Source organism: Capra hircus, chromosome 12, assembly GCF_001704415.2.
Source record: "Capra hircus breed San Clemente chromosome 12, ASM170441v1, whole genome shotgun sequence".
Lineage (NCBI taxonomy): Eukaryota > Metazoa > Chordata > Mammalia > Artiodactyla > Bovidae > Capra > Capra hircus.
This window is the reverse complement of record NC_030819.1, coordinates 67,448,945-67,470,835: the sequence shown is the minus strand read 5'-3', so window position 1 is coordinate 67,470,835 and position 21,891 is coordinate 67,448,945. Positions and strand designations below refer to the sequence as shown.

General features: G+C 44.3%; 1 protein-coding gene across 3 annotated transcripts in view; it reads right to left on the bottom strand.

Annotated features, from left to right (window-relative positions):
- RCBTB1 (RCC1 and BTB domain containing protein 1) overlaps positions 1-21,891 on the bottom strand; it is a 52,472-nt gene that overhangs the window by 21,849 nt on the left and 8,732 nt on the right. Inside the window, exons 2-6 of one of the 3 annotated variants that reach the window (XM_018056738.1) lie at positions 13,873-13,948; positions 13,591-13,760; positions 12,921-13,071; positions 4,913-5,079; positions 1,496-1,654 (exon numbers count right to left, since the gene is read on the bottom strand). In XM_018056738.1, coding sequence (XP_017912227.1) covers positions 1,496-1,654; positions 4,913-5,079; positions 12,921-13,071; positions 13,591-13,716 — 603 coding nt within the window. In that variant the 5' untranslated portion in view covers positions 13,717-13,760; positions 13,873-13,948. The remainder of the gene's footprint in view (positions 1-1,495; positions 1,655-4,912; positions 5,080-12,920; positions 13,072-13,590; positions 13,761-13,872; positions 13,949-21,891) is intronic. The other 2 variants (XM_018056737.1, XM_018056739.1) reach the window with 2 other exon arrangements.

Genomic DNA, 21,891 nt, shown 5'->3' with positions numbered 1-21,891 from the left:
GCACACGTTCAATGTCAGAAGTCTAACAGGTTTGAACCTTCTGAGGAGAAATTTGGCAAGAGCTATCCAAAAATGTAACGGTATATTCCCTGACCCAGAAACCCTATTTCTGGAAAATTATTCTATAGAAATACTTGTATGTGTGTACAAAGATATACACACAAACAGTAACAGAAAATCAGCACAACAGTGTTTTTAGTAACCAAATATGAAAAAAAAAAAAAGTTGAAATGCCCATCAGAAGAGTTCTGGATATGGGTCATGGAAAACGAACATCCATACCAAGAAAATTTAGCAACTGTTATAATAGAAGCAACTATAAATGGTCTGCCAATGGATTCTGGTAAAACATCTATGCTGTCAAGCAAAAAAAGGTGCGAACTGGCAGAGAAAAGCGGTAGGTAATTATACTCACCTGTATGTAACTATTTATAGAGAAAGGTCCAAAAGGACATACATCAAACCATTAAAAAACTGAGGGACAGGCAGGCACTTTTTATTTCACGTGTCTTATTTGTTTTCCTTTGTTGAAGTAATCACATAATAATAATTTTTAAATTAAATTTACTTTTAAAAATAAAAAAAGCGTTTCAAAAGAGAAAGAAATCAATAAAGAAGTGGAAAATACTGGGATGGAGGATGTTGGATGACTATCCCAAGGAATTTGGAAGTCATCCAGCATAGTATCAGGCTTGATTCAGAGAGTCAGCTAACAGAGCTGAGTACTCAGTAAACTCTACAGCACCCTCACACCCCGATGCAGGATGCTGTACATTCGCGTTCAGAGAAGTGTCCTGGAGTAAAGTTTGTGCACTGGGGCACGTACAAGTGGTAACAGGTCCATTTAAGTAGAAGCTGCCACCAGAACAATTTTATAGAAATAACCATCAGCTCAAAGGTGACCGTGGTCGAGGATCACTGAAAGGTGGGTTTTTTAAGAGTAGCTAATAACCGTCAGGAAGAAAAATTCTCCATTTCCAAGTTGCTTCTTCCTGGGGGCAAGCATTGCAGACAAAGGCAGGCACACAGCCTTCATGCCCATTAGCATCAGTGCTTATAAACACCGTCAGCCAACTTTCAAGAGCGCACAGCGCCTCTCACCGTCTGAGGTGGCCGCACTCTTGGTCTCATCTTCTGAGACAGGCTGTATTCTGTCTACGGAATGTGTATCTCTCTAAATTAAAAAAAAAAAAAGAGTCCTCTTTCATTAGAAGAAAGAGGCAACATCAAACTCTTTCATCTACTACATTAAATCGAAAATAAATGCCTGAAAGCATCAGGCTATGTGAATCTGGCAAAAACACATTCAAACTTCTACTTGCAGATAAACCTTGGAACTTAAAAATTCATAATGAGGAGCGAACAGCCTGTGGTTACACCTCTATCAGCTAACTATCTATGGAGCTACCAAATCAGAGCACTCTTCCTTCCATGATCTAAGCCCGTACCTCATAAAGAAACGGACAGGAGAAAGGGGGGTGCGAAGACCGCTCACCTCACCATTGTCCAGAACAGCCATGGACGAGGTCTGACCACAGGCGATGCCGACCACCCTCTTAATATGTAAACAGTTTGTCACTTTCCGAGGAGTTGGTTGATTTGCGGTGGACCCTGACCCCACCTGGCCACAGTTGTTATAGCCCCAAGCAAATACCTACACAACAGAAGGAGAAAAGAGAAAGAAAGAAGAGTAAGGGTGAAAATTCTAACACACAATAATCATCATGTTACATAATAATCATCATAAAACAAAAATAAACCCACTGAATGAGTCCTTACAGTGTGCTAATGGTCCTAAGTGCTTCACACACAGGAACCCATCTAACCCTCACAGTAAGCCTGAAAGATGACCCTGGGGTCGGTATTAATACTAGTATCATCCCCATTGGATACGTGTAGATGGGAACACAGAGAAGTTAAGTGACTTGCTTGAGATGCCACAGCTAGTAAATACGATTTATTACTAATACGAACCCAAGCAGTCTAGCAGTGCTCTCCAAACTGTTACACCGCCACTGTAATTTCAGTAGCTCTTTATGGTTTTTAGATCTGGCATCCAAAGGAAACGAGGTTATGTGCCACGTAAGTATCAGTGATATGAAAAAAAATCAGCCTAACTCTTTGGGTGTAGTCTTTTTTTTTTCCCCCATGGAAATCCTTCAAAACAATACTTACTTTCCTCTATCTCATTAATCATCAGTGCGCGATACTATATACCCTCCCTGATGACACAAGCCCACCATCACTATAATTATTAATCACAGTTCCACTTCCTAACACAGTCACACTCACAAGTATTAAGGAGATGTCTGTCCCTACAGGAATGACATGGGGTTGCTAAGAAACTCTTTTTCTTAATTAATTCTAACTGTAGCACTGCTGCTTTAGAAGGTTGAGTTGCTCTGGATAATGTTTCATGAGTCCTCATGGCTGTCATCTCCAAGCAGCTCCCCTCAAATGCATCCTGTTTACTTTTGGCTTGTGATCAGCCACAGTCTGAAAACCATATTCCTAATGGAGAGAGACACAGATGGATCTCTAAGCTAAAGATGAAAAACAAAATGAAAAATCCCTTCAAGTGAATTATTAACTGAGCCTGTCAAACAGAGTGTGGCCAGAGAAAAGAATCAGCCAAGGGCAGATGCTGGCCACAGAGGAGATAACTTCCTCCATCACTAGAAGATCTGTGAGGACCCCTCTTAGCCCCCTCACTTGCCTGTGGCAAGCGGTCCTCACACAGCCTGAATTCTGGCTTCCATGAGTCTCTGTTCTCTCTCCTCTGTCAGCATTTTCTACCTAAGATCACATGTCTGAGGCTGCCCACGGACCGTCTTGAAACTCACACTGATGTCTTAAAAAGTACGTGTGGCACAGGTTCATTTCACAGGCAAAGAAAGAAAGAACCCTGAAAGAGATTACTTCCTGTTAAGTGGATTCACAGGACTAGCTAGTGTAAATATTTATCTTTACCAGTTTCCCAGAGTAGCATATGCTTAAGGTTACAATAAACCAGGAACGCAGGCTGCGCAATTAGCAAGTTCTAATTTCAACCGTCGTTCTTTTGCACTTCTTTTCAAATAGCCCAAGTTCTCTTCCAATGCAGTTGCCTTTTGTTTTTTTTTAAAAAATGGGGACTGGGGTTCCACTGACCAAGAAACAGATTGGGAACGGTAGATTCCATGCACCAGGGCTATGCGCAAGGCCCGGCTCCAGCACATTCCAGCCACGAAACCTTTATCTCACCGAGCTGCTCTGGTTTCTCAGCTGTAACCTGCCCCACTTAGTGGAATCACTCTAACATCTCTGAAGGTCTAAACAGGGAACAACAGAATCTGAATTTTATTTCAGAAGACACAGTGGACAGAGAAGTTATAGTGCACAGTTTAGACCAACATAAAAGCTATGGGATGAGGACTGTGCCGGTGCGCCAGCGGCTAAGGCTCTGCACTCCCAGTGCAGGGGGCCTGACTCTGACCCCTGGTCAGGGAACTAGATCCCACATCCCACAGCTTAAGTTCTTGTGTGCTGCAACTAAGATCCGGCACAGCCAAATAAATAAATAACGATTTAAAAACAGAAAAAAAAGCTATCAAACAGAAGAGACCATGGCGACAGTCCAGGAGAGGGCAAAGCCCGACCTACGGTGATAGAGATGGAGAGGGATGAAATGACACAAGGCACCAGGCGACAGAACCCGCGGGATGAGTAACAGTTAAGATATGCATGGAACTTGGTTGGGGGTGGGGTGGGGCAGGAAATCTAGCTGTACAGAACCTACTGGAATGCTGGTAGTGATGCTATAACATCACTACATTTACTGAAAACCAAAATAGACCTGGGGAGGGCAGGGGGCGGGTAGAGGTCATTAAGAAAACGACAGTACAGGACACTGCCATACACATCTGATTTGTAATCTGAGCAAAAACCGAGACTCAACTGCCTTGAGTTCAGTCTACTGTCTTCAAAACAGTGCTCCAGATCACACACTGTAGGCTGTGTTAGAGAAGGAGCTTGTTCTCACAGTGGTTTTAGCTATGTACCCAGGGCAGCTACGTTCACATGCTATTCAGTTCAAGTACAAATATGGTCTTAAGAAAAAGAAAAAAGGCAAGGCACTTTCACATGGCCAAAGGTAGAAATGATCCAAATGTTCATCAACAGACAAATGGATACACAAAACAGATAAACAATGAAACACTGTCAGCCTGAAAAAAGGATGAAAATCCAACACATGCTGCCACGTGGATGAACCTTGAGGACATTAAGTGAAATAAGGTGGTCACAGTGGACAAGCACTGTGTGATTCCACTCATATGAGGTACCTAGAGGGGTCAAATTCTTAGAAAGCGGAATGGGGGTTGCCAGGGGTGGAACTGAAAGAAAGGAGAGGGTTCATGTTTAATGGGCACAGAGGTCAGTTCTGCAAGATGGAAAGAGTGCTGTGGATGGATGGTGGTGATGGTTGCAAAACATGAATGTACTTAATGTCACTGAACCAAACACTTAAAAATGGTTAAGATGGTAACTTTTATATGTCTTTTGTGTGTGTTAGTTGCTCAGTCATGTCCAACTTTCTGCAACCCCGTGGACTGTAGCTCACCATGCTCCTCTGTCTATGGATTCTCCAGGCAAGGATACTAGAACGGGTTGTCATTTCCTTCTCCAGAGAATCTTCCCAATCCAGGAATCAAACCCAGGTCTCCCGCGTTGCAGGCAGATTCTTTACTGTTCGAGCTACAGGAAAGTAAATGAGGGGCTTCCCTGGCAGTCCAGTGGTTGAGACTTTGCACCTCCATTACAGGGAGCACGATCCCTAGTCAGGGAACTAAGATCTCCCATACCTTGAGGAATGGCCCCCCCAAAATTAAAAATAATTAAAAGTAAAAATAAAGCATAAGAGCAGGGCACTTACCTCTCCATCAGCTGCCAGGGCCATTGAATGATGCGAGCCACAAGCTACTTCAACCACTTGCTTGATCAAGAGGTTGGTGCAGACCTGGATGGGTGCCAGGCCTTGGTTGGTTGTCCCATTCCCAAGCTGGCTGTAGCCATTGTGGCCCCAGGCATACACGACTCCATCTACACAAGGGGGGCCACACACACACAATCAGCTCAGAGAAGAGACAGCCGACCCGGAACTTTCCTCCCAGACTCTGTACAACTCGTGTTCCAACCTTTACTTCTTTCAGTGACACTGCGATTTGTAAGAAGTATGTATTTGGGCATCCAGATTACAAAAATACATTGCTCTTGTATATTTGGTCATCATCCACAGTCCCTGGCTCACAGCTCCCAAAACCGGAGGAATCTCCTTAGAGTTGACAATGATGAGGGCGTCTTTTGATAATGAGAACATTATCTCCTGGCATCTCTGCTGCCAGGAGAACCAACCGTAAGGTAAGTGGGTTGGAGGGGAGAGGGCTGGAGGCTGAACCAACTGCCAATGCCGATGGCTTAGCCGTCATGACTATGTAAGGAAGCCTCCGTAAGAACCTCAGGGGACGGTTTTCTGGCCCCTTTTCAGAGTGTTTCCATGTTGGAGAACCAGAACACTGACACATGCCATTGTGTTAGGCACCAAACCTTACAAGGATGGAGGCTCCTTTATTCAGGCTGTTGATTCATATCCTTTTATAATAATACGTCATCTAGTGAGTAAATCGATTTTCTGGAGTTCCTTGAGTCACTCCAGCAAATTAATCCAATCCAAAGCACGAATTCCCTGGTGGTCCAGTGGTTAGGAATCTGTGCTTCCACTGCAGGGGGCCTGAGTTTGATCCCTGGGTCAGGGACTAAGATCCCACATGCCATGGTGGAAAACAAAAACAAAAACCCACAAAGCCCAAGGAGAGATGGAGGGAACCTGGGATTTGCAGCAGGTTAATCAGAAGCACAGGGAACAACCTGGGCTCAAGACCAGCCTCTCAAGTGGAGGGTGGTGTCATAGGACTGAGCCTCTTACCTGTGCAATCTGATTCTATCTCTGAGTAGAGAGCATCAGAATTGTGTGCAATTCCTGGACACCCTGATAATATCTAAGCACTACTTCTTGGTGTGGGAATGCCTATATACACACACGCACACAGAGATTGGGTCTAGGAATTAACTAACACTTTCTCTCTGTCTTTCTCTCTCTCTGTCTCTCACTCACACACACACACACTGCAACCAAGAACTCTCTATTTAGCTGATGTCAGGAATGGCTCACAGACATTTGTTTTTTGAAGACAAAGAGATTAAAGAGCAAAGAATGAGGAAACTTTGACTCCCGGATGGCTACCTAGTCACCGTGGTACGAAACTGCAGCCGTGCTGTGATCAGTTCAGTCGCTCAGTTGTGTCCGACTCTTTGCGACCCCATGAACTGCAGCACGCCAGGCCTCCCTGTCCATCACCAAATGCCGGAGTTCACTCAAACTCAAGTCCATGAAGTCGGTGATGCCATCCAGCCATCTTATCCTCTGTCATCCCCTTCTCCTCCTGCCCCCAATCCCTCCCAGCATCAGAGTCTTTTCCAATGAGTCAAGTCAACTCTTCGCATGAGGTGGCCAAAGTACTGGAGTTTCAGCTTTAGCATCATTCCTTCCAAAGAACACCCAGGGCTGATCTCCTTGCAGTCCAAGGGACTCCCAAGAGTCTTCTCCAACACCACAGTTCAAAAGCATCAACTCTTCGGTGCTCAGCTTTCTTCACAGTCCAACTCTCGCATCCATACATGACCACTGGAAAAACCATAGCCTTCACTAGATGGACCTTGGTTGGCAAAGTAATGTCTCTGCTTTTCAATATGCTGTCTAGGTTGGTCATAACATTTCTTCCAAGAAGTAAGCGTCTTTTAATTTCATGGCTGCAATCACCATCTGCAGTGATTTTGGAACCCCCCAAAACAAAGTCTGACACTGTTTCCACTGTTTCCCCATCTATTTCCCATGAAGTGACGGGACCAGATGCCATGATCTTCGTTTTCTGAATGCTGAGCTTTAAGCCAACTTTTTCACTCTCCTCTTTCACTTTCATCAAGAGGCTTTTTAGTTCCTCTTCACTTTCTGCCATAAGGGTGGTGTCATCTGCCTATCTGAGGTTATTGATATTTCTCCTGGCAATCTTGATTCCAGCTTGTGCATCGTCCAGCCCAGTGTTTCTCATGATGTACTCTGCATAGAAGTTAAATAAGCAGGGTGACAACATACAGCCTTGTCGTACTCCTTATCCTATTTAGAACCAGTCTGTTGTTCCATGTCCAGTTCTAACTGTTGCTTCCTGACCTGCATATAAGTTTCTCAAGAGGCAAGTCAGGTGGTCTGGTATTCCCAACTCTTTCAGAATTTTCCATAGTTTATTATGATCCACACAGTCAAAAATCTTTAGTGATCAGTTACTAAAGGTCAAAGTTATCAATGCAATTTAGAAATGGGAGTAGAGCCAACTCCTAAGGAACTGGCTCAACAGATACATAAGGAAATGCAAAGTAAGAAGCATACTAAATGAACAATTTCCTGCTTATTTCATATGTAACAGCCAAAATGAAAATTAAGTGCTGGGTGGAGCCCTTGAAGTTGATTCAAGCTCAGATTTGGGTCAATCTGAGCTTCAGCCATTTTCCTCAAAGCTGCCAAGAAAATTATGCAGGAGCAAAGGAAAGTACCTCTAATACCTCTGGGTCAACTGAGAAAATAGTTAACGTAGGGGAAGGGGAAACCAAGAAACAACTGGAGGCAGGGGGTACAGTGTGCAGGAACTGGCTCATTCTGAGGGCTGATGTCACCGGCTTCCTGAGGAAGCTTTACTGACACAGGCTGTGCGTGCAACTGATGTAAGGGCTGTGTCTGTGGTTTTCAAGCCTGCAGGCTAGAAGAGCATGTGTGGGTTGAGGCAGGACCCACTGCTCTCTACTGAACCATCACACAAGGCTGTGCGTGACCCAGGAGGTTATTCCCAAGGAAACTGCCAGGGTGGTGAACTGGATAAAAGTCACGGTAGTGTGTTTATCCTGAGAAGACGGATTTCCCAACTCCCGCTATTAATGGCAAATGGAACATCCCAGATGAAGCAGCTGAGATGCAAGCCGTGTGGGACTGTGGCTTTAGGATACCTGGGGTATTCACCTCTGAATACAAAATCAAATAGCTTGAGATGCCTTATCCAATATGCTATCTCAACTTCCCCATATGGATCTTACAGAAAACATGAAAGGAATTATGAAAATGGAGAAAGACAAAGAGAGAGCATCAAGGGACCCAACCCGGCAGAATAAGTCTTCAAGTACTGAGCGGGGTCAATAAAAGGGATGCTGATGGAACTGAAGCCAAGGGATGCCCATGGCACTGTCACAGTCTGGTGGACCAAAGGGACCCCATGTTGGTCTCTGACACCGAAGGGCCCCAAACAAGTCGACTCTACTTATCCCAGTTTTACAGGCATTTAAAAAGCTAGAAGGGCGTCCCTGGTGGCTCAGATGGTAAAGAATGTCTATAATACAGGAGACACCTGTATTCAATCCCAATGGGTTCAACGCCTGGGTCGGAAAGATCCCCTGGAGAAGGAAATGGCAACCCACTCCAGTATTCTTGACTGGAGAATCCCATGGACAAAGGAGCCTGGTGGGCTGCAGTCCATGGGGTCGCAAAGAGTCAGACACGACTGAGCAACCTTTCTCTTTTCAAAAAGCTAGAAGGTAATGATTAAGATAAGAAAATTGATCCGGAATGCCCTGGGGCGAGGATAAGGAAGATGATCAGGATGAACACTGACCTAAAGGCCAGGATCTTCTGGCCCCACCGCTGGCCAGGCACCCAAAGGCATAAGCACCTGTGTGGGTGAAACAGCCAGTGGGGGAGAGGACCAGCGCACCGTGCTTCCACAGCCTGCGGGTGAAGTCTTAACAGCCAAGCGTAGAATGGGAGGATGCGGACACGCAACAGTGGACAGGAGTCAAGTGGCAGTCTGGATGGTAACTGGGGTTTTGGAACAGACTCTGTGTGAGGTGGTCCCATCTCTCTTACCTGAAGGTATTATTGGGTGGATATTAGTTCTGACTGGGGACTGCTTCCCCTACCTAAAACATGAGGCGTGGAAATCCACCCTCAGGCCAGTTTTAACCGGGCGCTGGCTGGGAACCCCTAAAACTGCCCGAGCCCAAACAGGTGTTTAAGGAGAGAACACCCCGTGGACAAGAAGAGCTCACCACTGTAATTCAAGCTGGGGCGCTGGGACCAATATACTCGCTGAACGATTGAAGCTTGCCACTGGGGGAAAGGTAGATGGTTTCTGGGGACTAACAGCAGGCTTTTTTAAATCACTTTGGTTGTGTATGACGCTTTGCAACACCATGGACTATAGACCACCAGGCTCCTCTGTCCATGGGATCTCCAAGGCAAGAATATTGGAGTGGGTTGCCATTCCCTTCTCCACGGGATCTTCCCAACCCAGGGACTGAACCTGCATCTCCTGCCTGGCAGGCGGATTCTTCACCACTAAGCCACCAGGGAAGCCCCATCTGCAAGATTGCAAAAGACAGCTGGATCTGAGTGGGGTCCTGCATGAGAGCAGGCATATCTGAGTTAGCAGAGGGCGGCAGCTCTCCCACTGCTAAAAGGTGGGAAGGCACTGACTCAGACATGACCTTGAGAATATCCGCCCCCCGCACTCTGCACCAGGAGCTTACAGCCAACCTGGAGCACCTCCCAGCAGTGACCACTGGGATTTCAAACCAGAAATTTCCCAGATGCTGCTCACCATTTGAGAGGAAATCAGTAGCCTGGGTGGTAACTGAGATTCCCTCAATGACTGAAGGACATAAAATAATCATGAAACTTGAGATATCCACAACATCTTGGGTGGGGTTGGAGAAGCACTCTAATAAGGAAGGCAGTACCCAGAGGGTTTCATAATAAAACAGAAATGTTTTACCCAGGGGGCGTGCTGCTGGGGAGGTGCCTGCCATATCATGAACCAGGCAGCCTCTGTTCATTGAGGACCAACTCTGGAGCCAGCTGAGAAGCTGCTAGAACCCTCTGCCTTACAGATGTGCCCTATGAAGCTCTAACCAAGCGACCAAGAGCTGCTGGCCTTACAGACGCAGTTCTAAGGCAAATGGACACTCTCCCATTTGGAAAGTGGCCACATTAAAACCAGTGGATGGCAAGACTGACTGAAGGAGGCAAGAACAATCAGCTCAGTGGCTGAACTGCAGGCTGTTTTCCCAGCAGTGATGCAAGAACTGAGAAATCGGAAAAGCCCCCTGTGTTTGGGTCTTTACCAACTCACCGGCTACAGCCAATGGCCTGGCTGTGTGGTCAGGTGGATGGGCAATGGAAACTGGACTGGAAAAGGGATGCCCACATGGGGCATGGCCCTATGCAATCACTCTGGGAATTAAAGAGGCTCATTAAAGTAGGATGTGTCAACGCCCATCACAAGAGGGTGACGGGAATCACCAAGTGACAGTCTGGTGCACTCTCTTGGGGTGGCCTCCTGGGGCCATACAATGAGTGGGTGTCAGGGGCTGCAGAGATACAGAGACAGGTTGCCTCTAGACATCTTCCTCTTGCACCTGAGAGGCACAAAATGCAGACACAAGAACCATTCTGTCAACAAGAGAAACTACAGGGCTACGGGGAAAATGCCCCCGAACAGAGCTGGTAAGGGGATTACACTGGAAAAATGCCAGCAGCCCCGGTGGCTGTAAATGGGTCCTACCAGGAAGAGACCCTTTACTCTGGACTGAGCTCTGCCTACCAGGCAGTAGAGGCAAATGCTCAAAACACGATTAAAGGACTGGAATGGAAAAGGCTGTTTTGTTGTTGTTTTGTCTTTTTTGTGCAGACAAGTCAGGGACCAATTGCCTGGGGAAGATAAAGGCGTTTTAACACGGTGTCTCAAAGACTTCTCTCATATCCCTTTCTTAAGAAGCTGCTAGAAAATGTGTCTCACCCACATGAGGGTATAATCCAAGGAGGAAGACATGGGACACAAAATGTAGGTGACTCAGAAGGACAAAGGTGAAGGGACTTCCGAGGATGATGGTGACATGAGGATCTAGGACGACGGGTGTGCAGCAGCCTGGCATGACCAGTCCCAGCTGGAGCCGGGGGACAGGATGACCTGGAGTGGCCCGACGGGCTCAGAGGTGCCCAGAAGCAACACTGCGATACAGCGGAGTTCCAGCTCGTGCTAATGAGATGGGGAGAAAAGTAAGCCCAGGAAAGCAGGTAGCCGTGGAAGAAAGGAGAATGGCTCAGCTGAGAATAACACTTTTCGAGCCCTGGGAATGTGAAAACTGACCATGGAGACATGGTGACATCACTATACTGGCAGGATAAGCAGAGGGAAGGCTAATCAGAGAGTGCTAATCCTATCTGCTGATACAGAAAGTCCAAGGAGAAGGTCTAAAATGAAAATTCAAAACCAACAGCATAAGCATATTAATTTAAAAACACGAGATTAAAAGTCAGAAAAACACACCTGAAGGAGTTAAAAAGGAGTGGTTTTTAAGAGTAAGGATGGATGAAACTGCGTGCTGGTTTTTACTAAAAGTCATACAACATTTGATGGTTTAAAGTGTTTAAACTATATGACTACTTAAAACAGATACAAAATACACACAAATGTATATATTATACATACATTAAACATGCTATATATCACATATCTCATATATGTTATGTACAATGTATTACAACAATCAAAAATGAATTAAAAACAAAAAGAAGACTATTTCCACAAGAAAATCAGTTACTTATATTTGTGCTTTCTGCTTATTTATATCTTAATTATAACATTCAAGATATTTAAAACTGCAGGATCTGAACTCCAAAAATAATTCCAAAAGTTAACCCCCCCAAGGTCATGCATATGGTTTAATAGTTTGCTCTGGGAGGGGGGGGGGGGACCGCTTCAGTACTTTATGGTAGGAAGTCAATTGCCGCATTAAAAAATTAATGCATTAGGAAAACATTAAACCATTAGGTCACAATGGATGACAAGCTGAGCCAGCCAGCAAAGAAGCAGCTGCTTGAAAGGGCCCATGTGATGCCAGAAGGCCAGATCACACAACTCAGAGGCAGAATAATCACCTCATTATGCTCCACGCCAGTTACACTCTTACTAGATACTCATGCTCACATCTGGACCTCACAGCCTAAGGAAGATGCCGAGAACCCAGCTGGATTCCAATGGGAGTCAAAGGCAACTAAAAAGCTCAACACTAAGACCGGTGGTTACACCCAAGGAAGCCGTGATTCCCCAGGCTAGAGACAGAAAGGCAGAGACGCAAACGCTCCCATGCACCCTACAGTTTACCCAACAAAAGCAAGAGAGAGCAGGAACTCATGTGCCCAAACGTGAAGGGAAGAAGCCGGGTTATGCATGGCTGACTCAGGGCGTTCCGGGCGCCCACGGTACAGATCAACAGCCTGGGAAGAACGCGGAGGCCTCTCTGCTGATCTTGGAGAGGCAGGAAGAAGGTACCCCAGCTTTTTTCTATACGGCGGCCACGTGAATGCCAGGAAATGAACTGAGACTTGAATTCAAGATACAGAAATGACACCAGTAAAGCAAAAGCAGTATCACCTGTGTTTTTAAAAACGTACCAAGTAAAACCTGGACGTTGCCACGCTACAACAAAACTCACTGAAAAACTGGGCTGAAGGACCACTTCGTCTGCTGCGGTTCATCTTCCACAACTTTACAGAAGTCGTCTAAAACCTCACAAGTTTGCTTAAAATGAAAGTCATCCGACGGCTGTTCCAAGGGGAGCCTGAAGTGTTTAATAACTTTCACCTGCTTTATGTACTTCCGCTCAGAAATTAAGAAACAAATCATTCGAAACTCAGTATGTGGCCCAGCCCTACCTCCTCTTAGGTTAGAATTAACCGCTCGATTTCCCACAAACAGAAGACGCTGAACTTGTTGCCACTTTACCTTCCGTGCTGAGAAGAACGTGGGGTCCACTCCCGTAACTAAGACTCTTAATCTTCTTTCCACATAAGGCGTCCAGCTTTTTGGGTACCAGTGTACTCTGGTTATCTCCAGTTCCTAAACAGTTACTGTAGTTCAGTCCAAATACAAAGACCTGGGAGACAAACAGTTCTGTCTGAGTCACTTGGCCTACAGCTACACAAAGGGTCCCTTCTCCACCCTGAACATAGAGGCGCTTCAGCTCAGCTTGACCACTCAGCAGATAGGTAGAGACTGACACAGCTGTTAAAATTCAACCTCTGCTGCCTACTTAAGTTTTATAGTATTTGGCTGTACCGTGAAACTCAATGGTTGGTTGGCATCACTGACTCAATAGAGACGGATGTCAGCAAACTCCAGGAGATGGTGAAGGACAGGGAAGCCTGGCGTGCGGCAGTCCAGGGGGTCGGACATGACTAAGCTACTGAGCAACAAGCAATGAAACTCGAAGGGCAGCAGGGATGACGGGTATTAAATCAAGAAACTGAAGGAAAAGACAAATTACATCAAAGACACACCATCTTTCTGGATTTCAGGTTCTCCTCCTGCCCTCCTTTTTTCTCAGTCTGCACACAGCAGACTCAACCTCCCAGAAAGCTCTAGAAGGAAGCTCTGGGGTTTGAGAGAGGCCCACCTCGTCGCTGTCAGTGACATAGAGCGCTTCGTTGGCTGAGGTGCCGAAGACGCAAGCTTTCCGGATGGACGCGATCTCCTGAGGCGACAGCAGAGTGAAGATGGGCCACTTTCCCACGTCCACCATGACTCTGGCTTCAAGTGATTCCTACAAAGGAGCCGACATCTCTGCTGTAACAAACAGAGAGGGTTCCAGAAGAGATTAAACAGCCACTCGCTGAACCCGAAAAAGACCACGCTGATAAAGAGGAAACAGAAGCTGGTTTCAGAGTAAACCACCTACTCTCGGTTAAATGGATGGCTCACGTTCCCCAGCACCGTGTCGAATCCTTCCTCCACCTTTGAAGCTGGGCCTTGTCCTGTAACGAGAAGAACCACTGGCTAGAACCAGCTGTCTGTCGTGCCTGCTTACAAGTCAGGGCTCAAAGGTCACGAACATGTTTTGTGTGCAATCTGACAGTCTCATCAGGTATTTCTGCCTCCAGGGTAATGAGATAAAGTTAAAGGTTACAATATTCATTTGTCTAAGAGAGTTAATTCTCATCTCAACTAGGAGAGTGGGAGTGTGTGTGTGTTATAAAAATCAGAATCATTTATCTCTACCTTCCCACTCTCCACTACTGCTCCCAGGATGAGCCACTGTTTACTGATAGAAATGGAACATCCCTCAACAGCCTGGAATGGGAAAAATATTAAGAAGCAGTAGCCTAAGATTTACTGGATGAAACCATAAAAGAAAGTACCATATTCAATGCATAATTTATATGACTACCTTTTCTACATATATATAGACCACATTGCATTTCACATTGAGAAATGTTAGACGCACAAGGATAAGCCAATTCACCCTCATCATGGTGTCAGAGCTGATAACTACAGCCTTCAGGCAAGTAGCAATCAGCTTAAAGAGCATCCTATACAAGGTAGAGATATGTACCAATTTCCATAAAACTCTACATTTGATCTGTTCAAGAAGTTTCACACAAAGAATCTTGGTCATAGGTCCAATTCTCTGAGGGTTCAAAAGTATTTCTAGAAATTCCATGGGGCTGCACGAAGCACAAAAATCTACCAAGCCTCGTGAGTTTCCATTCTGGCTCTCACCTCTGGAAACTGAAATAGAATCAAAGAGTTGATAGACACATCCAGGGTTTCCTAATGAGGCACAGAACTCTTAATGGTCCTTCCAACTCACTCTCTTCTCAGATCTCTAAAAACAGACACACAAGTCAAGGTCTTTTTTGGCCCCAGCACCTCTGCCAGCAACTATAGGAGAGCCCTGCGTCTTGGGCTTACTCAGCCAGGGCCTCAGTTTCCACCACCCAGGGAGGTTTTGCTCATCAGCACCTGCTTGGATGAGAAGGGTAAGATGCTTGCAATGCCCCAAGGATCACAGCGCATATTCAGTAAGCATTCACCACCACCAGCACAGGCTGGTTCTTATCACTGCACAGTTGGACCCCTGGACTAACATTTGTTCTGAAAAGTGTGCATGAGGGTGTATGTACATGCGCACACACGTGTGTGTGTTGGTGGGAGCACACAAAGGACTTCAGGGAGGGGAAAAACTAACACTTACGCATGTTGACATTTTTCTGTTCCAGATGGTACAAAAGGATACAGGAAAGTCAGTCTCCCTACAACCCCTCCCTGACCCTCTCTTCAAAGGCAACCGCTACCACAGTCGATTCTAATTCCTTCCAGAGACAGTGCAGAATTACATGGCAGGTGTGGGGGTGTGGGGATGAAAGCTTCCCCTCCCCCTTAATAGTACATCTTTGGAATCATTAACACATGTACGCCGTCTCTCTTCAGTGATTCCACAAGCACATTTCATTATATGAATTTAACAATTCCAATGCCTCCCACCAGAAATAGATAAGTCACTACCAGTCTGTTGCTAACATGAACAACACTGAAACTACTGCTTGCATACATACACATCTTTTTAATACATGTTTCTAAGATAAATTCCTAAAAGTGGAACAGCAGGGTCAAAATCTAATAGCTCTTTTACCTTTAACAGCTATTTTAACTTGTCCTCTGCTAAAGCAGTACCTATATATTCATATAAAAGAATCGTCCACGTACGGCACCACCCTTCACCTGCACCCTCGCTCACAGTGTATTTTCACGTGTCTCAGCTTTGCTTAAACTTGAATTTCTCTTAGGATGAGTGAGGTTGGGATAATTTTTTTTTTACATAATCACAATCATAGCAACAGCTAACACTTCTTGAGTATTGTATGCCAAATACTGTCCCAAGTTGTTTTACATTTATTAATTCATTTAATCCTCACTTGACAGACGAGGAAATGGAGACAAAGGGATTTTAAGAGCTTGCTCAAACTAGTAAGTGTGTGCACCCTTCACCTCTCGGTCTCATATGATTAAGAGACCGGTGTCATCCCACTACATAAAGTCAGTATTTTTTCTACTGGACTCTCATTCTTTTCTTAGTTCCTGATTTAGAAGTGTTCTTTGCATGCTAAGAAGACAGTCTTAAAGGCTTTTAGAAGTAACAGAAAAGATGCCCCCCAAATGGTCTGCCTTGTGCCCCTTACAAAACAAGGGGAGAAAAACACAAGAAATGAAACAGTGGGGATATCTACAAGGAGGGACATAAATTCCAAGAAAATCCAGACACCATTCTTCTAGAATATGAACTAAATCAAAACCTGTACCAAACTGTGTCAAAATTTAATACTTAATGGTAATATACAATTACATTTTAAATGAGGGGGGGAATAATTGTATCAGCCAAAAATACAATTCACCACCTTTAAAATTATAACATAAAAGGATATTACCATTCAAAGTCATACAATTTCCTGACAGCAGTGCAATTATTCTGCAGTCATTAATCAGTTTACAGGCAGCTCTGCCCTAAGGGTTTGGTAATCTGCTAAAAAAAGAAAAAAAAATCAAGCTAACGTGCATAATGATAGCTCATCATACGAACTGAGTTTATGCATGCTAAATTATGTGAAGCTTTATGAGATACTGCTCCAAACACTGGTAACTTGAGAGTCAATAAAAAAGTCAAAGCATGTATCTTCCATGCCCACACTCCTCAGAAAAGCAGAAAGCATTACCAAATAACCCTGGCCTGGTGGAAAGGACTGGAGCCCTGAGGCCTGGGTTTTAGTCCCAGGTTTGCTTTTAATCAATCCATGGGATGTGATAACCGTCCTAAGCCTGGGTTTTCCAAAAAGCTGCTCTGCAAAAATCTACAGTTCAAGATGCAAAGAATAAGCTCCAGGGATTTCTGAACACAAAGGCAGCGACACTAGCCAAGCAAGCGATTTACTCCTGGTAATGAAACCAGCAAGAGCAGGAAGTCAGAAAGGAAAAGGATCAAGGAAGGACCTGCTCTGTGCTAGGTAGCTTCAGAGCAATTTACTCCAAGCAAGCAATTTACTCCTGGTAATGAAACCAGCCAGTGCAGGAAGTCAGAAACGAAAAGGATCAAGGACCTGCTCTGTGCTAGGTAGCTTCACAGACATTATTTCATTTAATCTCCACAATAGCCTCACAAGGAAGAGACCATAATCCACGCTTACCAGGTAATGAAAGAGGTTCAAAGGTGAAATGACTTCCCCAGGTCACGGGGCAGTCAGGGGCAGTCAGGATTCAACACCCACTCCTGAGACTCTTCTTACAGAGAACATCAGTCCTTCAAGGGCTGAACTGCTCCCAACACGGCTTCCTTCTGTCTTTACCTTGTCTCAGACACGTACACCAGCATCTTTTCAAAATGCCTCAAATATAAAAGAAATTTACCTCCAAAAAAAAAAAAAATCCATTCCCCAATTCCCCAAAATGCCTCTGTCTGGATTTACCTGGTTAAACCTTGGGAATGTCATTGGTACCTTCATTCTCCCAAAACCACTGAGAACGCAGGCCCTGAAGACTACATGTGTCCTTCATCCTCAGAGAGGTCACAAGAGCATGTGGCACAAAGTATACCCTTGGGTTGTGGACTAAGGCACGGAGTGGGTCTTCATCAGACTAGACTCAACCTGGCCAACTGATAACATGAACAGGGGATCTTCAGAACAGAAGCAAGGTTCTCTAAGAGCTCTGTGGAGCCATCAAAACCCAGGACTTGTCCTGTGCTGCCCATGAGACAGATCAGTCCTGAGCCTGGGCTCGCGGTGAGCCTTTACTGAGGCAGCGCAGTGCAAATGGAAATACCACCAGAATGTTCTGATTAGCTCAGAATGACCGCCGTCGTCATTAGTTACTTTACAGTGGTGAGACATTGAATTACTCTTCTTCCTGGGGGCAGTGGTATCTTTGCTGGTTATTAAGAAAATCATACTAAGAAGCGTCATTCTATCAACTTCAAAGACTTAACATTCCACCCTCTATCACAAAATTATAAAAGTGCTAATCCAAAAAGCCAAAGCAGGCAGAATCACTAAAAATTAACCACTTAACCTTTTATGAAACCTGTTATCAGACATACCAGGTGGTGCTAGTGGTGAAGAACCTGCCTGCCAACACAGGAGACGAAGAGACACGGGTTCAATCCCTGGGTCAGAAGATCCCGTGGAGGAGGGCAGGGCAAACCACTCCAATCTTCTTGCCTGGAGAATCCCACGGGCAGAGGAGCCTGATGGGCTACAATCCATAGGGTTGCAAAGAGTCAGACACAACTGAAGCGACTTAGCACCCAGGCACTTATCAGACTGAAGAACCCTGTGACTTTCAATGACTAGGAAATACAAGGATCCATCACAGGAAAAGTGGAATTAGTTAGGACAATGCTGATGTCCTGTGGTATCTACTAACTGTGCCTAAATGTGAAGCACAGGTATTAACAGTTTTTATCTAACTGTATGGATTTCACTGTAGAGGAACATAAACATAGTTTAACTACGTTTCCTTTAAATCATCACTCCGGAGTTTTCAAAAACAAATTAAACGCTTCAAATAGCAACTTGTGAAGTTATTCTACCAATGAATGGACTGAAGATGTGTAACTAATAGGGAAGAATCTTCACACCTGTTAGGTTCACTAGGTCCACTCAACCTAAGCCACCCTGGATAGGAATGTACCTTGCTAAGTATTCAGCGGTGATTAGCCAGGGTGTCCTTTTTGCCTTTTTATACTGTCCATGGGATTCTCCAGGCAAGAATATTGGAGTGGGTTGCCATTACCTCCTCCTTGTCTATGACAAACCTAAACAGCATATTAAAAGGCAGAAATATCACTTTGCTGACAAAGGTCCGTCTAGTCAAAGCTATCATTTTTTCCAGTAATCATATACAGATGTGACAGTTGGACCATAAAGAAGGCTGAGCACTGAAGAATTGATGCTTTCGAACTGTGGTGCTGGAGAAGACTCGAGTCCCTTGGACTTCAAGGAGAGCAAACCAGTCAATCCTAAAGGAAATCAACCCTGAATATTCACTGGCAGGACTGATGCTGAAGTGCCAACACTTTGGCCACCTGATGCGCAAAGAACCCACTCACTGGAAAAGACCCTGGTGCCGGGAAAGATAGAAGACCAAAGGAGAAGGGGGTGACAGGGTGAGATGGTTAGACAGCATCACTGACTCAATGGACATGAATCTGAGCAAACTCTGGGACAGTGGAGGAGCCTGGCGTGCTGCAGTTCGTGAGGTCTCAAAAGAGTCGGACACAACTTAGCAACTGAACAACAACCATGACAAGCAGGTATCTTAAGGCTGATAGCCCAGTGCTTTTCTGCCCGACATCAGTGGGCACTCAGGGAAGATGCTAACAAAAGCTAAACTATGCGCTCATTTCCAAGAGAAAAACCAAAACAAACCAGGAAACCCACAAAAACCAAAAGCACTCTGGAAGACTTAGGTATATAATAAAACAATATGTACCATGTGAATACAATTTTAAGTATAATGTATACAGAAAAAGAATATAATTTTTTAAGTATCATATGTAATGTACTTCTCTGGAAAGATAGAGGTGATTTTTTTTTGTTTGTTTTTTGCTTAACTATATTCCAAATTTCTGTAATACATATTTTGTGCTAAAAAATAAACAAGCATTTTAAATGAAAATAATAGTTATCTTAACTATGTTTATCCTCCTAATCTGTTACAAGTTTTAAGAGGTATTTGTACCTTCAATTCACTACCTAGGAGGACAGAATGCTTCTGGCAAATCTGTAAATGAATTTTTAATATAAACTTAAGTACAGAAGGTGTGAATGTGAAATGGTACAGCCAACGTGAGTTTGAGTAGGCTCCAGGAGTTGGTGGTAGGCAGGGAGGCCTGGCGTGCTGCAGTCCATGGGGTCGCAGAGTCAGACACAAATGAGCGACTGAACTGAACAGCCAACACGGAAAACATTATGGAAGTTCCTCAAAAAAAATCAAACACAGAACTACCATGTGATTTAGCAGCAACCCCACTGTTAGTGTATACCCCGAAGATTTGACAGCAGGGTCGCAGGCAGCTGTACACTAATGTTCAAAGCAACATTATTCACAACAACCAAAGGAAAATTCAAATGTCTATCAACAGATGAATGGATAGACAAAATATGTACCCACTGGAATGAATAAACATGGATGTGATGGAATATTATGCAGCCTTGAAATGAAATACTAACACACGATGAGGATGAACCCTTAAGACATTATGCTAAGTAAAACAGGCTAGACACAAAAGAGTAAACACGGTATGTGTCCACGTACATGAGATACCTAGAGTACTCAAATTCAGAGAGACAGAGTAGACAGAGGTTGCCAGGGCCCTGGGGGAGGTGGGAATAGGGTGTTAGTAAATAGGGTACAGAATTTCAGTAGAGACGACGAGAACATTCTGGACATTGAGAGTGGGGACACTGGCATGACCATGTGAACGACTTAATGTCATTAAACTCAGAAATGGTTTTAAAATGGTAAATTTAACGTTACGCATGTTTTAACCACAATTTTTAAAAATCAAAGAAAGGTCCCACGGGCTTCTATCAAGCCTGTATTAATAACCTCAAGCATGTATTTTTAAAAGTTAAATGTAGAAGAGTTTCAGAACTGAAAAATAGTTCAGGAAAAGGACAGTCATAATTCTGTCTCAGAAAAGCAAACTCAGATTAGGGAAATTCTGAATGGAACATTTCTACTCATAAAAGAAACACAACCTTCTTAGAACTTTCCAGTACATACAGCATTTCAAACTAGACCAAACTAATTGCTATGATGAACAGGTCCTTCCAGAACTTAATTGATAATCATAAAGAATGAGTTGTAATTAGCATGCCCGTTATGCTAAACAGTTACTCATGAAGTTCAACAAGACAGTGATTTTTTTGGCAACGTTATTTTTAGCCATTATTTTATTTAGGAAATACGTTCTCATAAATAGCACTGATACGTGCAGAATGAATTATCATTCACTGTACATTAATAGGTGATTCAATGTTTTGTTTTGTTTTCTTGGCTATATGGATATAAAATAAACATGAAAAAAACAAAAAAGACAAATGGAAGCAGAGATTAGAAAAGAGTTTAACCCTCTCAAGGGCTTCCTCTATGGTTCAGCTGATAAAGAATCCGCCTTCAATGCGGAAGACCTGGGTTTGATCCAGGTCTTGGATTGGGAAGATCCCCTGGAGAAGGGAAAGGCTGCCCACTCCAGTATTCTGGCCTGGAGAATTTCAAGGACTTTACAGTCCCTGGGGTCACAAAGAATCGAACACGACCAAGCGACTTTCACTTTCACACTCTCAAAGGATAATATGCCAACCCACTCAGATCTCTGTATTCTCTCTGCCATTAGAAAATAATACATCCTTAAATATATATATATATATACATTCCGTGTTGCCAGGGACTGACTCTGTATGCACTAGTACCACAGATCTGTATCACATTCCCTGGGCTGGCTTTTCCTGGCAACTGGCACTGCCCCTCAGAGTTGGTGGCATGGGGAAGAAAAGGTTGTTTCATTGTACTCTCTGAAAGCAAATTCAATCAAGAGGACAGACACAGACCTTCCAATTACAGAAACCTGCATTAGACCTGGAGACTGAGGGGTACGCAGCAGCCCATCTTCTGATTCCCCTAAGAGCACGTCTGTTTTCATTTCCCCTAAGAACCGAGTGTTAAGGGAGGGTGCAGGGAAGGCATTGTTTTACTGATCTAGCAAAAATATATTTGAAAATGTTTAGTATTTTTAAAAAACAGGAAATGGAGGAAAATAATACAGGAAAACTTCCATCTGATCAAATAATGGTCTCAATACTAAACGATACCAGAAATTTGGGGTTGCCTTATAAGCCAGCCCTTGGTGTCCACAGAGACCTCA